Source organism: Anas platyrhynchos, chromosome 8 (genome assembly GCF_047663525.1).
Source record: "Anas platyrhynchos isolate ZD024472 breed Pekin duck chromosome 8, IASCAAS_PekinDuck_T2T, whole genome shotgun sequence".
Taxonomy (NCBI): Eukaryota; Metazoa; Chordata; class Aves; order Anseriformes; family Anatidae; genus Anas; species Anas platyrhynchos.
In genome coordinates, this window is record NC_092594.1 from 2,245,421 (window position 1) to 2,261,273 (window position 15,853).

Here is a 15,853-nt window from a genome sequence, read left to right on the forward strand (position 1 = left end):
TCAAGTAGAACAGATTTGCTTTTGTGTCACCATGATAACACAGCTTTTCTTGTTTAGTGATCCATAAGAGATTTGTTTTTACATATTTTTTAAATGATCTGTGTATCTTTGCAAATTATATTTATACTGCTCCTGAAATTCCATTTTTTCTGTGCTCCTCTATTAATTTGATATACAGTCCTTATTTAATTACTATCTCTATTTGCATAATAGAAATCATTTACCCAGTCCCAATAAAGTGCACTTCTGTTTCAGTGCATTTTCAAATGGCTGAGCTTTGTGCTTCTGTGTGCTCTAATGCTTCTGTAGTCTTTGCAAAGTAACTATTACCTGATGAGATTTTTTTTTTTCTAACTTCGCATTGCTGGAGAGAAATGATGGAATGGTTTAAGTAAAAGCACAGAGGTGGCACCACGGTGGCTATACCATTGTGGTATAGTTTTAGCTATTCTTTATAAAGTATAGATGCACATAGTGACCATGTAGCGATTATCCTTTTCCTAAAGCAACTCTTACAAGTTGGTACGGTTGATACATATGGTATTTAGAGAACAGCACCTGATTTATGTTAACTAAACACACTGCTCCAGGACTTTATAGGCTGCCATATATGTGTTTTTAAGATCAGAATTTTTATTTTTTAACCTCTAATCACTATGAAATTCTGCTGGGTGTTACACTGGGTGACAGTTCTCTGAAGAATTCTGTTTAATCCTTCAGACAGCATAAAGAAATACGATATTTTTACTTGTGCTAAACTTGGTGAGCAAAGCTACTCGATGTTCTATAGTAGGGGATCTCAACTTCTCAGTCTCTTCTATTAAGAAGCAATATTCATCACAGGGTCATGGAAGTAACAGTCTTCCTTCTGATTCTGCCTTAAAATATTAAGCTGATGATTCCTTTGTAAACATGTACTGTAATTTCAAAGCAGCCTATTTTCCAAATATCACTATTTAAAGTCACTTGCATTTTGTGACTTCAGAGAAAGTACTTGAAGCCCACCAAAGTCATGAGTAAGGAACAGCAGCGAGCACCACTCTGGCTTCCATGTTGTAGCAGTACTGTTGCTGTAGCCATCACAGCATAATAAGCATGACAGACTTTGTGAGGAAATCTGGTGTTCCCACTCTTTGATAATAGAAATCATTTACCCAGTCCCAATAAAGCGCACTTCTGTTTCAATGCATTTTCAAATGGCTGAGCTTTGTCCTTCTATGTGCTCTAATGTTTCTGTAGTCTTTGCAAAGTAACTATTTCACTAAGAAAAAAAAAAAAAAAAAAAGTGTTCAAGGAGTTCTTGGGAACACAAGCTCAGTTTCCAGTCCAAAGTAGCAAGAACCACTCCAAAAATTAAAAACAGTTGAGAAGTTTGAAGATTGCTCTTGCTTCTGAGACAACTTCTGCTACTGCTTCAGCTACTTGCCTAAAAAAAAAACAAAAAAAGAAAAAAAAAAACAAACTTGACTGCTTCTCCTAATTGTATCAGCTCGTCTAATAAAGAACATAATAATTTTCTAATGAATGTTACCAGCACTTAATCTAAGCCTCTGCATACCACCTACTTGGATTCCTCAAAATTATTCTCACCAAAACAACTTGAAAGTCACAACAGTTATTTGAATGACCTTGTGCAATTCTGAGTTATTCAATATTCTGAAAAATTATTTGGTTAAATGCAAAAAAAAAAAAAAAAAAAAAAAACAAAAAAAACCAGAAGTTAAACATTTTAAACATCCAATAGTTTAGATATAATAGCTTTTTTAAAAAAAGGTTGTTCAATCTTTTTTTCTTTTTTTTCCCTGAGATTTTCAGAAACTAAGAACAACATTACACTTCATATGTTTAAATACAGATACATCATCAAAGGTAGCTACTACTTCATTCAGGAGAATTTCAGCACCAACATTACTAATGAGCTACTGCTAATTAATAAACTATTACTGAGCTATTACTAATATAGCTCAGGCCACCCAAAGCTCTTTTTACCTTTTGGGAAGGCTCAGGAACTCCATGTTACATTTATGATGCTGATGTTTGTCCACCTCCAGCAGATAGTATTATAGCCATTCAACAGCTTACAGAGCTGAACAGCTTTGGGCTGTACCAATCCAAAATATTTTTAATTCATCATACTATAAATGAAAAAATGTGCATGTTGCTAACTTTATCTACTGAGTTTCCCTTTAACTCATTTCATGCGATAAGTCATCTGCATCCTGAGCACACTGAACAACAAATCAAAGATCTCAGTGTCCAGAGGCACAGCTTAAAAAAGTAATTAAGTAATTCATCCAAGCCAAAAGAACTGTCATGTATCTCTTGTGCAAATCATGCAAGTCACGCTTTTCCTTTAAACTGACTGTGATTATTTGACTATAATGAGCAAAAGCTATTTGCAAAGTGACTGTCATTTAATTAAGTTACTCCAGAGCTAAAATTTAGCACATTTTAAAACTCCATTTAAATTCTTCCATGAAAACCTGGCATAAATTCAAGCTGGGTTTTGCTGAAGTGCTTTTCAGGAAATGACTTTTATTATCTGTAAAACATGCATGTTGTAGTAAAAGAAACAGAGCTCTTGATGGAGATAATTCATTAAAATATTAATAACAGCCTTCAGCCTGAAAAAAAAATTGCCCACTGCAAATTTAAAGTCTGCAGAACTTTGTTTGCTAAATAATCTAACATAGAGAAACTGCAACAGCTAAGTATTTGTTTATTTTATTACTATTCACAGAGCAAATTTCTTTAAAATTACGTACTGTCTATGCATCATGCAACTTTTCTTGTTATTACTGACTGATCACTTAAGTAATGTATTAATATTTCTACTTTCCTTGCTCCTTTTACTCTTTTCTTCCCCTAACTGCAAGAAACCTTATGAGAAGTACACAGGCAGCAAAAGTTTTCCTAGAGCAAACATGTTTTCAAGTTGGAGAAAGTACTTTCATCTTTTTTCCCCCCCTACATTATGTTTCATTAAAGAAAAAACCCTACTTCTTGCAAATGGTCCAATGACATTCATCTAGTGTGAAAATGATGAACATCATCATCCCAAAGCACTAGCTGAGGTGGCCTCCATCTGTCCTTATTTGTGACAGACTGACTATGGGTTATATTCATAAGAAAACCAATGAACAATAATTTGCTAGTCCATCAAAAGTGAAAAGTCAGTAAGAAAAGAAGCATCTGTGAAATGTAGTTTCTTCAGGTTCCCACTTCCCACTCGACCACTGCAATATTTTCTTCAGCTTCTTCCTATTTCTGTCAAACCAACTCTTTTTATAGAGATTTTAAATCATTTTATTATAGTTATAAATCTAAAAGTGATTTCCAGAACTAACAATGATGGACATGACTGCTTTCTTATTGCTATTTAATTGCTTTAACAGCACCAGCACTTTGACAAATTGGCTAAGACATAGCATTTTTTTTCCAGTTTCATTTTAATAGTCTTTACATTTATTGTTTAACCTCTTGGTGCCTTTACAAAATTATTCTGTATATGGTGATGTATTCAATGCCAGAAAACGTAAACCTTGGCTTGGAATGTAGTAACGCAAGACAAAAGCTCAGAACAGAATTTTTGCTTGGCCAGGACAGACTATTGTAAAATACAGAAAAGAACGGTATAGTTGCAATCATTTCTACATTATGCTTATTAAACTGCAGAATGGCAAGTCAGACCTCTTTACTGGAAGAGTGCCTTACCCACAAATTGCAATGTACACAGGGTTTTTGAGTTCCCTTAAAATAGAGTATAAATATCTATTCCCTCTTTGTATCCATCCTTCTTTGCAGTTAAACTATTTTCATAGTCCGAATGTTTGTAATCCTGTAGTACATAGGATTATAGAAGCTTTAAACATTTGCCATTTTGATCCCCTAGCCACCACACTCCTGCCTTTGAGCAAACAGTGCCAGCTCCCTGTAATCACCGACTGCCAAACACTGCAAGCACACATCGACCTGAAGAAGGTTCAGTTATACCAGCCACTTTCACAGGGATGGACTGCTGTTCTTAGAAAATACCTTCCCTCTGTTTTCTGACATGCAGGTGAATTCAGAACCATCTAAAACACTGAATTTACTAAATTATAACAAATTCACTCATTTTCATGGCACAAGCCCTACTCCAGAATTATATGATCTACCTGCACAGCGAATTTCAGCCTTTGAATATCTGAGAAGAGCCAAGTTCCTTTTTAAATTTACCTTCTGTGAAAGCCAGCTTCCTCAGCTGCCAACATCACTGAGGCTTTGTTCACTCCCCAGCAGAATAACACGTATTTTGAGAACGGGAAAAATTACAAGTGGTTAAAAGCCTTAAGCAAGAGGATTACCGCAGGAGGGATTATGCATAAATCCTTATATGCAGCCATAGCGGTTTTCAAAAGAATTAAACTGCAGTACTGTGTTGAGCCCAAGCAACGCCAGGTCCAGGAGCATATCACATCGCACCCAGTTGTCCTGTGTCCTGTCGCTCACGACAAGAGGAGGGACCTCAAGGTTTTCCAAAGCATGCAGATTCTCAGCCTTTGCTGGGGGGAAAGGACTCTGCACAATCTTTCATCATTCTCGACTAGGTAGATGTTAGTCCTCACTTCTAGCAATTCACACCACCCACTAAGCCCCCTGCAGACGCACTGCTTCGTTACTCTGTGCACTTGGGGGTTGCTAACTGCACAACACAAGGGAATAGGTGAGAAAGAAAATGAAAATGCTCTCCAAGAACAATGTCCCTTCATTCAAAGGGACTAAGAGCATCCTGAAAAATAAACAAACAGATAACAAAGGCCACTTACTTTAAAAAGAATGTCACCTCGAGCACCAGTATAAGGATAAGGATAGAACAGACTTCTCATAAGCCCTCCCCTCATACTCCTCCCGTCAGTGGAGATGCCTGACCAGAGTAACTACCATGTATGTAGGCAAAGACAAGGCTGGTGTAAGAATGTTCTCCAGAAAGGCCACACGCCTCTCGATCCACTCTTGCAAAGAGCCTGGACATTACTACTTACAAGTCACACTGCCGAGCCAGAGGTTTTTGTTGAACATAAATGGAGTTAGATGAAGCAGCTCGGGATTCCCCCGGGTTTCTAAATTCAGAGAACTAGAATTGAACTGAAAGGGCAAAGATGTGCTTTCACTGAGCTGAAGGTGGACTAAGAACTGTAATTGCTATTCAAATTTTGAGAATTTGGGTTTATACACACATTAGCCTCACTTGAATAATTACCAGTGCTCAGGAACATGACTAATGCACTTTTTTTTTTTAAATCCACATATTGCTGAGCCACCACCAGAATACATTACATGAAGAAAAAGAAAGTACACGCTACAGAACAACACCACGGTACCATGGGAAGCTGTGACTTCCATGCATGAGCTTAATTCCTAAACCTAACCTGTCAAAGTACTAACTTAGAGTGGCTTAAGTTTCCTGACTTTGCTCTGCTTCAAAGGAAACTATTTAAGAAATCTGAGACGTGACTGTGCAATCACTTTGATCTCTGTCTACATAAAATGCAGTTTTAGGCAAAGCTTTTATACAGAAGTCATATATTTTCATACCAAATAAAACTTTTTTTTTGTAGCATTTACCCATGAATACAGCTTTCAATTCTAAGAACTGTTTGGGAGGCTAACATATTTTTTCACACACATTTATAAGATGATATGAGGGTTAAGTGACTGCTACTGAATTAGCTATTTCCTCTTTCTTACAGTCACTATTCCTCTTCCTCCATCCAGGATATAATTAGACATTTTTATGCATTTGTGTGTGTGTTCCCATATTTATGACTCTCAGAACATTTACTTTGTTAATATTCCTAATACTGATGTTAATTACTTTTATTATACAGAGTTTATCATACTTCAACGTGACAACATAAAGTAGGGCTGTATTCTCATTTATATTAGACCCTGTTTAAACCATATGAAAATCTAACAGGAACTCAAAGTAAATTGAATATCATAGACTAGAAAAGCCTTATACCTCTTATTTAATAGCAATAAATTGGGGCATTCATATGCTATCCTTAGTAATACCTTTTACACTGCAAATAATTTATAAATGAATAGTACCAAGCTGGCATACAAGTATCTCAGCTGACAACACTGAAATTGTTAGATTTAGACAGTTCCATATAAGATAAAAATATGGCACGTGCAGTCATTCTGTATAAATAATTTAGCTTTCACTCTAAGATAATTTGGCTCCAAAAAGAGAAAATTACTATGCCAGTAAAATAATAATAATAAATCCCAGTAACTTGTTTTAAAAGAATAGTGCTTAGATTTTAGAAGCATTATTGCTTTCTAGCTCTTGTTCATAAGACTATTTCTTAGTAGCATATCAAGAACTGGAAATGTGAAATTGCACTTTTTTTTCTTTAAAACAGAGCTTCCGTGAAACATAGGAAATAAAACAAAAACTTATGATCTAACTAGATGAGAACAACCCTTCAGTTTTTCTATGGTTTCTGAAAAGGTCTTTGTATATATGATTGCAAGTATGTTTCTCATGAAAATTTTCTATTTGCTTGCCATTTTTTAATTTCCCCAAACGTTTATGGCAAAATAAAGCTAAAATTATTTCAAAGTTTCTGTTCTTTAACAGAAAGGTTTTTTAAAGCATTCCTCCAGTTCTAATAAGAACACAAATAAAATGTAGTTCCAGTGAGCACTTCCACTGTTTAGGAAAAATGATATTTTAATTGTTCCCATGGATGGGTTCCTTTGCATACCACTCTGGAGTAGCTATTTGACAAATGGGTGCATGGCATAAGAAATATTGCCTATGCTGATGCTGCACAAGTCAAGTCCATGTTTAGGGGAAAGGTGTAGCCTATGTAAAAAAAAAAAAAGTCTAGCAGCAGCATAGGACACAGCTTCTAAATACTTAAGGTCCTAGAAAAGCATTTTTGCAGCTTTCCAGTGTAAGCTACACTACCATCAATCCCTGGGCTAGGGTTGCTTTAGGAGACTCGTATCTCTCTACAATCTGCAATCACGTCACTGCACCGCAGTGCAAATGTGCTTTAAAGCCCTTATGCACTTACAGCAGATCTAACTTCAGCACCGTGGGGAATCCAGATATCACCTGCATGGTAATTTGCAATTATAGAACCAGAAAGAATACTAGAGGAGAATCTCCTGGTATGCTACCTTTAAAGACATATCTAGCAGCAATACTGTGAACCACACATCAGCAGGTTTTCACTTCAGCAGGCAGACTAGTTGGAAGAAAATAAAATTCTAAAATATGTTAATGAATATTCTGTATGTAATGAATATAATGAATATACACAAAAGCCAAGCAGCATATCATCTGTAGAAAAAATCATGTGCCCCCAAACAAACAGCATTCTTTGTGGGAGCTGACAATACATGGGATTAAGGATAATTAGCAGTAATTACTCATCTGAACTTCAGAAAAGTTACTGTCTTTGCAATGTAGTTCGTCAAAGGTTTAAGTCAGGAAGGGACAGACTATGGTCTTTTGTGGATCAGAAAATGTTTAAAAGAAAAACAAAACTATAAACAGCTGCAGCTCAATGTGGTATAAATGTAGCATGACTGTTCTAGGAAATGTGTTGGAACTGGGGGTATTCGTGTGCATATTAAACCTCTAAAGAACACGGGAACAAAAAAGGTGATAAAACTGGTGAACAGCAGAATCTTTTGCGGTTAGTCAGATCTAGAGAGAATGCTGAAGTGCTTCAGAAGAACCTATATGAGAAAATTATACAACATGGAGAAATGATAATTCAGCTCTGAATTAAAAAAATAATAATAAAATAAAATAATTACTTGTGAAATTGTCAGGCTGGCAAGTAATTGCAAGAATTCAGCAAAGAGACTGACTCTCGATGTCATTCAGAACAAATGGGGATACAGGAAAGGGGAAGAAATTTATAGGATATTCATTATTTCAGAGATAAAAGTAACCATTGAAATTATTGAATAAATATAAATTGTATGTATAAGTATAGGGACATGATAATATGTCTACATAACTATGGTGTGCACATGTTAATATACCATAAGGGCTTTACTCTACTTTTCTCTTATGCACTTGGTACACATATCTTGGATTATCAGGCATTTAGAATGTGTGTCCTACCGTCTGCTCAATGCCCAGCCTCTGACAAGCTGCTCTAACAGTTTTAACACTGCAAAGTTTGTAAATACCTTTACACAATGCAGGGGCCTCTTGAGAGCAGATCTTTCTTGTTCCTTCATCAGTAGTCTTAATGATTTCTCATGGACCATTAAGTTTTCTTGTTGAAGAAAACTGTCTCAGATGTTTTCTCTCCGTTTTTAGGGCCTGGATATTGTAATCTGAATTCTGCACCTATAATCATATTAGAGAAAAAATGATTATTATGTTTCTGTCTACATTTCTTCATGATACTACATTGTATGCTATGTTGTAGGCTGACTGAAATCATGGCCCTGGGCAATTGCACTTGACTGAAATTCACTCCCTTCTAATCTTACGTAGAACTTTAGAGGTGTTAAAGGTCCAACATCGCTGCTGTTCTGGTCTTCAACATTCTGATGACATGGCACTCACATATCTGCTCTATAGCCTTAGTTTTCTGTATTTGTGATTTACATTTTATGTAACTACACCCTAAAATGGGAAAGAGAAAAAAAAAAAGTCAATGCTGAAGGTTGAATTCAGTGATGTTCCATTACATTTTCTGTCTCTTGCTGCTCTAAGAAAATGTTATGCTTGATCCTTCAAGTCATGTTAAAAAGATCTTATTTGTACTTCTGCCATACTACTTTGCACAGCAACCTCATGCTCAGAGGGGAAAAACGGAGCCTGAACACAAGCCCATCTGCTCCACAGGACAAAACCCAACTTTGAGCCACAAAGTATCTCCATAGGTACAGGAACTCTATTTTGGACACTCAAACACCTCCACTCACTCTGCCCTTCTGCTGAGGTAACGCCTGACCAGCCTTTCAGTCTCATTGATGATTTTTTTTTCGTTTCTACTAAGTAACCAAAAGATGTTCTGGCTATTAGATCAAGGTTATGCTTACCAAAAATGCATTTTTCATTGGAAAATAGCAGACTGGAATTAAACACAGCATTTCTTAAAATTGCAGTCTAATCACAACTTTTGGTAAGTATACTTTTCACAAAGGACATAATTAAACCGCAGAACTCCATATCAGTAGATGATGTGCCACCCCAAGTTACCGATGAGTTAAAAAGTGATGAGAAATTCACGGAGGAAAGCTTCCTGGAAAGGCCACTGAACACAGTTACAACCTCAGGCCTTGTAAGCACCACACTTTGCTGGAAGGCTACAGCAAGAAAAGTATTGCAGTATGTTTGCTCTCTTACGCTCCTCTATTAAGCATCTGCTGCTGGCTGTTGCTAAAAAAAGGAACTAAATGAATCAAGGAGACTGATCCAGTGCAACTCTTTTCTTTTTTTTTTTTTCCCTGGGATTTTGTTTATTTCAAACTGAACAAAAGAATCACAACGCTTTCTTATTCAAACATCAGAATTATTTGCTATTGACTCATAATCTGAAAGCAATTTGAATTCTTTGGAGAAAATGGCCCTTGTACATTATTTTGTCCCAAAAGTTTTGCCAAAATATGTGAAATAAGTCAAAATGCACACAAGTGTGTGCATTCAACATGCATCAGATAATTAAATCTACAACAGGTTTAACACTTTAACTTATCCTTTTCAGATAGATCTTTTACTTTCATGTCTATATATGTATATGGAAATTAGCAAAGAGCTTATTTTTCTGTGTAGAATCTGCATATAAACAAATAAACTCATTCTTTCAGTTTTCAAGTGCACCTCTTCAGTGAATTCAGCGTGTTTTTGTTTTGAGTACCTGAAACATTTTGCAGCTCACCTTACTGTGTGACTCCCAGAAAATATATAACGTTGGGATGCGAGGAATTTCTCTGTGAATTCATTCCATTGCTGAATCCTTGTGCCTGAAGACCCCTTGTAAGATTAGATAATAGCCCTCCACGTGGTTTTCTGTTTCTTTTTTAAAAACTAGTTTTCCGTGTGTCTTTGTTAAACAAGAGATTGAAATCATCCCAAATGAATGTTGGAAGAGAAAATTTAGCCTGACTTCGGTGTACAAGACCTAAGAATCTGAAATATTGTTTGCAGGACTGATACTACAAGTTTAAGTTTACACGTAAACTATAAGTTTATACTTACAGTAAGTATAGGAAGTTTGCATTTGTGATGGCACACTGCTCTAAAATGCAACCCTTTCCATTTTATTACAGGTTTCCTTCATACAAACTTTAAAAGTTCTTTAAGAAAAATATACTCCTTTGGACACAACTTCAGAAACAAACTAAATCCATAATTGCCTCAGGAAGCACACACAGTAGTCCATCTCTGCAAATTTTTAAGCAAGTTCTTTCTAAAATAATTGCCATTAGAAATCCCTGCTCAGCATTTCTTCTTTTTAAAATAACTCTTTAAAAAAAAAAAAAAAAAAGAAAGAAAAGGAAAGCTACCTCAACACAATGATTTATATACTTTTTTCCCCCACAGTTACTAAGTTTCTGAAAAAGATTAATTGCTACTGAACCTGGAGATCAGTCTACAGCACTAGAGAACATCAGATTTAACAGCAGATTAGAGCCAAGAGAAGCCTCCAAATGCTATATGAGCAACCCACAACTTATTTTCTATTCCTAACAACAGTGAATACACACTGAGTCTGCCAGCCCTGTAATGCAAAAATTTTCAGTGTAAAACATGCACAGTAAAAAAAAATAAAAACAAAACACTAAATACTATCTTAACATGTATCTTAACATGCCTTGCAAATTATAAAGTTGCCGATGTTTGTAGTTTATGTGAGATCAACAAATCAAGGGGTATTTGGGGAGGTTTCTGGGAATGCCTGCCTTTGTCTTTTCATGGGCATGCTTACAGCTCTCACCCTTCCCCTGTCCCCCGGGACAAGTATAGTTCCTGTATCATCTTTTGAAGTATACCTGAGCATATTTCTACCAAAACAGCGATGGGGAGTAGGGAGTTTTTTGTTTGTTGTTTTGTTTTCTTTGTTTCAGTTTTGTGATTGTGCTTTTGAATTTCAGACAGGATGACTAAATGTACTGTTTTAGTCCATTCTGCAAGGACTAAACTAATGAAGTGCTAATTAACTTTCCAGCACCTATAAAGAGGTAATTCACTCATCCCATCTCCCACTGTAAACTGCAATGGCTATTAGCATGTAAAGGACTGCCAAGTCCTATAATAAGTGTTACAGTCATAAATAGCAAATAAATACTGATAAGCATTGTTAGTAAGAGCAAAGAAAGAGACCAAATAAAGATAAGAGTGTTCTTAACAGATGATTCAATCTGGGTACCTTGCTCTCCTTCCCCGCTGAGGCTGTCGTGTGCTCCTCTCAGCGCCAGCCTGCACTGGGATGATAATCAGTCACTATGAAAACTCATTAGCTCCACAGCAATGAGCCCTCCACTGCTGAAGCTTGGTGCTGTTCTTAGTACCGTGGCAATGATCTCTAACTGGATGTCCCAAACTCTCCCATCTCTGGTAGGACTAAATACCACCAGACTACCCACTTCAGTAAGTAGCTGTGATGTGTTGCAATCCATCTGAATGCTGAGCAAATATAAGTGCCAGCAAAAGCTTTACTCTGTTGCCTCTCTGTGAATCTTTTTAGAGTACTAATCTTCCTATCATCACTTAATGCATGCTTCTTTTTGGGCATCATAAATCTGCACATTGGTGAGCATGTTGTGGTCTTACTATGAAAGAAAAGATTTTAAAATAGCATCCTTAAATATTTAAGAACAAATGCCTTCATCTTGAGGGTGAAATGCTAAAAATAGCACAGCAATGCCATTTCTTTTGCTTCGATATTTTGCCTGTTTACTGCTCCAGAAAAAAAAAAATGTACTGCATTATTAAGGAAAACAGGTATCAGAAGATTTCTTTTTAATTTTTGTCTGATTAGTGCTATACATAAGCTATTGACTACAATATTCAAGGAGCCTGATCCTTTCTTATTTTTTCCTTTATTGGAGCATGGTTAAGCAAATAAATAGCTGATAAAATAAAATTGGTACTAGGAAGCTGGGTATCAGAACTTTAGAAAGGTAATTGTACAAATAACAAATATCAGCTTGTATGTTTGATGCTCATATCCAACAGCCTCTGTTAATTAAGACCTACAGAAAAGCTGTGATTAGCTATTAATGAAAAGTGTAAAAATTAAAGTAATAGTTTAGCTAGGAACACTATCCTAGTTATAAGTTATCTGTAAGTTAAACTAGAACACATTTTTTCTAGATGGTTAGTAAAACAATTTTATTATAACTGCAGTCAGATGTTTGTATGATAGTGTGTTATGTAAAAGATATAGTTAACTGTTTGTACAGTAGAGCACAATATACAGAACTTAATTTTTCAGTTGTAAATAAAAATGCATTAACTAATCAACATTTAATTAATTGAATATATGCACACAGGAAAAGCATTACTGCAGAAAGTCACTTCGTTTAGACTTTAAATACCACTACTTTAAATTTAATTATATTGTAAGAAACAATTCTTATAAGTTTTAGAGCATCAAGGTGAAAAGACAAGGAAAAGCTCCAGTTTGTTTTCTATAAATGGAGTTTATGCCCACTGACCTACAATACAGTTTGCTAGTTCTTGTGGCAATGTGATATTATAAGAAATAAGGTTCCCTATCTAATTTAAATCCAAGTTTAAGGTTGCAATTGAGTGGCAAAGAGGTGCACACTTGTTGTTGCAACATGTAGGCATATGTATATTTACACACTAATATATGATTATATATATTGTCATTTTCAAATTCCAGGTAGTGTAAACTGCCATGCCTCCCTTGGCTTCATCGGAACACTGATGTTACAAATGCCTCCTGAGTATTATTTTAGTAATGCTCTTCAAACTCAAACATTGGAGTTATATGCACATTTTGGGTTTCAAGAGGGCTAGCAGGAGTGCCTGGAGAGCTGGGGACACAAGCACAAAAACCCGATTATCTGAGCTTGGCAACATCTGCCAAGTGGAAAAAATACCATCTTCAATCAGGTGGCGTGTTGTTATAGAACTAGCACCACAACTCTGCTGCCTTTTTCTAAACTTCAGCTTCTAGCTGAGACTTTATGGCCCAGGTGCTCAGCGATGCTGTGGTCATCACTACCTGTTTTTTAATTGGCAGCAGTCAATTAAAGTTAGCTGTCAAGTTAGTGTCATCCCCTGGCAGCTTCTCTAGTGAACAGTGCTGCGCAAGCGGTTCTCCAGAAGTTCTCTCCTATACACAGCTCAAAAATTGCACATCTTGCACCAGGAAAAAAGAGCAAAACCTCCCCATCTTTATTAACATTTTCTCCTCCCCTTGCTGGAAGAAATGTAGGGTCAGGGGAAAGACCCCCCTCTTCAGCAACGTTTCACTCCCAGGACCAAAATCCTACGACTGACAAGTATTGTTCTATTTAAGCACTGATACTGAGTATACGTGTTTCCATTTGCCCAATTACTAGTAACAATGGAGGCAGCTATAGCAGCTTTATCAGAATGTGAGTGCAAGTGAAAAAAATTAATCTTTGTAAGGTAAGTAAAGTGACTGTAACTCAGCAGCCTGCCAAGGCAGATTAATATGGCTCTTTGTAGAGACTCTTCTGTTTTCCCCAGATTTCCAAGAACTAGAATGATTTGTCTTCATTGCTGCTGTTCACCACTCGTTATTTCTTTTCTCGTTTGTTGACTAAGGCCTGTCAGCAGTAAGCCTGCGTTTGGAGACTAGATTCAGCAGCTTTCAAAAGGTTTTGATGCATTCTAGCTCTTTCCATGTGGCACAGCAGTTTCTGCTTGAGATAGGCATTAAATGACAAAGAAAATTAAAAAAAAAAAAAAAAAGAGAGAGAGAAAAAAAAAGCTAAGTGCACCTACCTGCACATGCTTATTTTTCTCTGTAATTATTCGTATTACCCATCCTAGTTAACAAAGGTACCCCAATAGCATGCACACAGGTAACAAAGAATACCAGAAAAAAAAATGTAGCCCACACTGGAGCTGGTGTCTCAGCACTCATTTCTGCATGGGCAGCCCATCACAACGCATTCATATTATGCCTGAAGGTCTTTCACTGTGAAAAATATTTTCCCAAATAGCTACTGCATTTTTTATTTTTTTTTAAATCAAGATATACGTTAAGTGCCATAAGAAAATATCAGCCAAATTAATCAATAAACATTATTTTCTCAGACAAAACACACCAATACATATTGTTAGCATATACAAATACCTTTGACAACACAGCGTGGACTGTAATTGCTTTACTACAGACCATGCACAATCCTGCTATCGCATCCATTCTCAACTGCAGAGAACTCTATTCACTTGAATGCAGTAAAATCTGTTGCTATCAACCAAAAATAGCAGGTATCGCAAATATCACAGTTTATTCATAAACTATACGGAGTATTTCTGTTCTGTAGGAATTATGATTGCAAGCTTTAGGCTCCTGAACTTCAACAAGAGGTTGCTCTTGTATGGGCACACTGGGCAGCCTTTCTACAGAGCAGCATGGAAACTTGTGAACAGAGCTTACACTTCAAAGGGTCACCAGCTATAAGGTTTCAATTGTTCTAGCTTGCCATTTTAGTAGCTGCTCAAATCTAATTTAAATTATCTCTCCAGTTGTAAGTTTGGTTAGATTTTATTCTTCTCCATGTGTTAAACTAGATCACCTGTGCCCTAAAAATTAAGGCTGCAAGAGCACAACAATTTAGCACTGACCTTTGGATATGCCTTTCTGTCAAACCCAGGTTTGACTGTCCTCTGTTTAGTCATCTACGCTATGATACCTTATTCTTCCTTCCAAAACAAGGGAACAATACAGTTCTGAATTGTTTTAGTTAACTCCACAGTAAAAGAGGTCACTGCTGTCTTCAATGACTTCTTCAAAATAGACACTGTGGGGGACAAAAAGTCTATGCTCTTCTCTAACATTGCGCTGATACTCAGAAAAATATTGCTACCTTCCCGTCTGACCTCAGTCTACAGAGATACTGCACCTTTTCTGAGGCACGGAACTATGCAACTTACTCCTCACTAAGCATCAATATCAAAGCTTGCCAATTTTAACAATCACTCTTTGTGCTGACACCGAGTAGAATTTCAGAATAAAATTAATTTATTCCAACTTTATCCAGACCAAAAATATTTCAGTGTCATCCATTAGCAACTGCACTGTAAAATTCAGCAGCCAATATAGTATTATTAGAAAAGAATAATGCAGAATATTAGCTTGAAATTACAGCCTGAAAACAGTCAAAATATTTCTGGTGCCAATTAGTTTTCATTCCCTCACCTGAATTTGTTCGATCATCTGATTATGGTGCTTTGTCTCGTTCTGATGCTGTGCATTTCTATAAATCCCATTAAGCAGACAGTTACCTACTCTTGCAAGGTATCACATGAGTTTTAAAGGCAGTGTAGTGTTGGCCTGCTCTGAAATACAGTTTTTTACTTTGCTCTTGTTTGTGGTGGTGGTTGCTGAAAAAGAACAGGTTCGGAATTCCTAAAATTCTGTGCCAGTAAAGGACAGTGTGATGCCTTTCCTGCCCTGTGCCATGCCTGCCATCACCCCCGATCATCTAAACTAACCTAGTACTTTTCAGTACTGCCCCTGTCTTCCCTTTGGTGTACGTGTAGCTGAAGTCAACCAAGAAGAGTTTTCTGTGCTGCAAACCTGCTAACACACCTCCAGAACCGCTTCCCAGCCAATTCCCTATTGCGTGAGTCACACAGACTGTGCTTTCTCTTTGG

At 36.5% G+C, this 15,853-nt stretch overlaps 1 protein-coding gene across 3 annotated transcripts in view; it reads left to right on the plus strand.

Annotated features, from left to right (window-relative positions):
* LOC140003109 (noelin-3-like) overlaps nucleotides 1–15,853 on the plus strand; it is a 49,054-nt gene that overhangs the window by 24,672 nt on the left and 8,529 nt on the right. Inside the window, exon 1 of one of the 3 annotated variants that reach the window (XM_072041926.1) lies at nucleotides 11,457–11,617. The exons of 1 other annotated variant lie outside the window; for it this stretch is intronic. In XM_072041926.1, coding sequence (XP_071898027.1) covers nucleotides 11,498–11,617 — 120 coding nt within the window. In that variant the 5' untranslated portion in view covers nucleotides 11,457–11,497. Of the gene's footprint in view, nucleotides 1–11,456; nucleotides 11,618–15,853 lie in introns of those variants that run through there. One more of the 3 variants, XM_072041924.1, reaches the window with a different exon arrangement.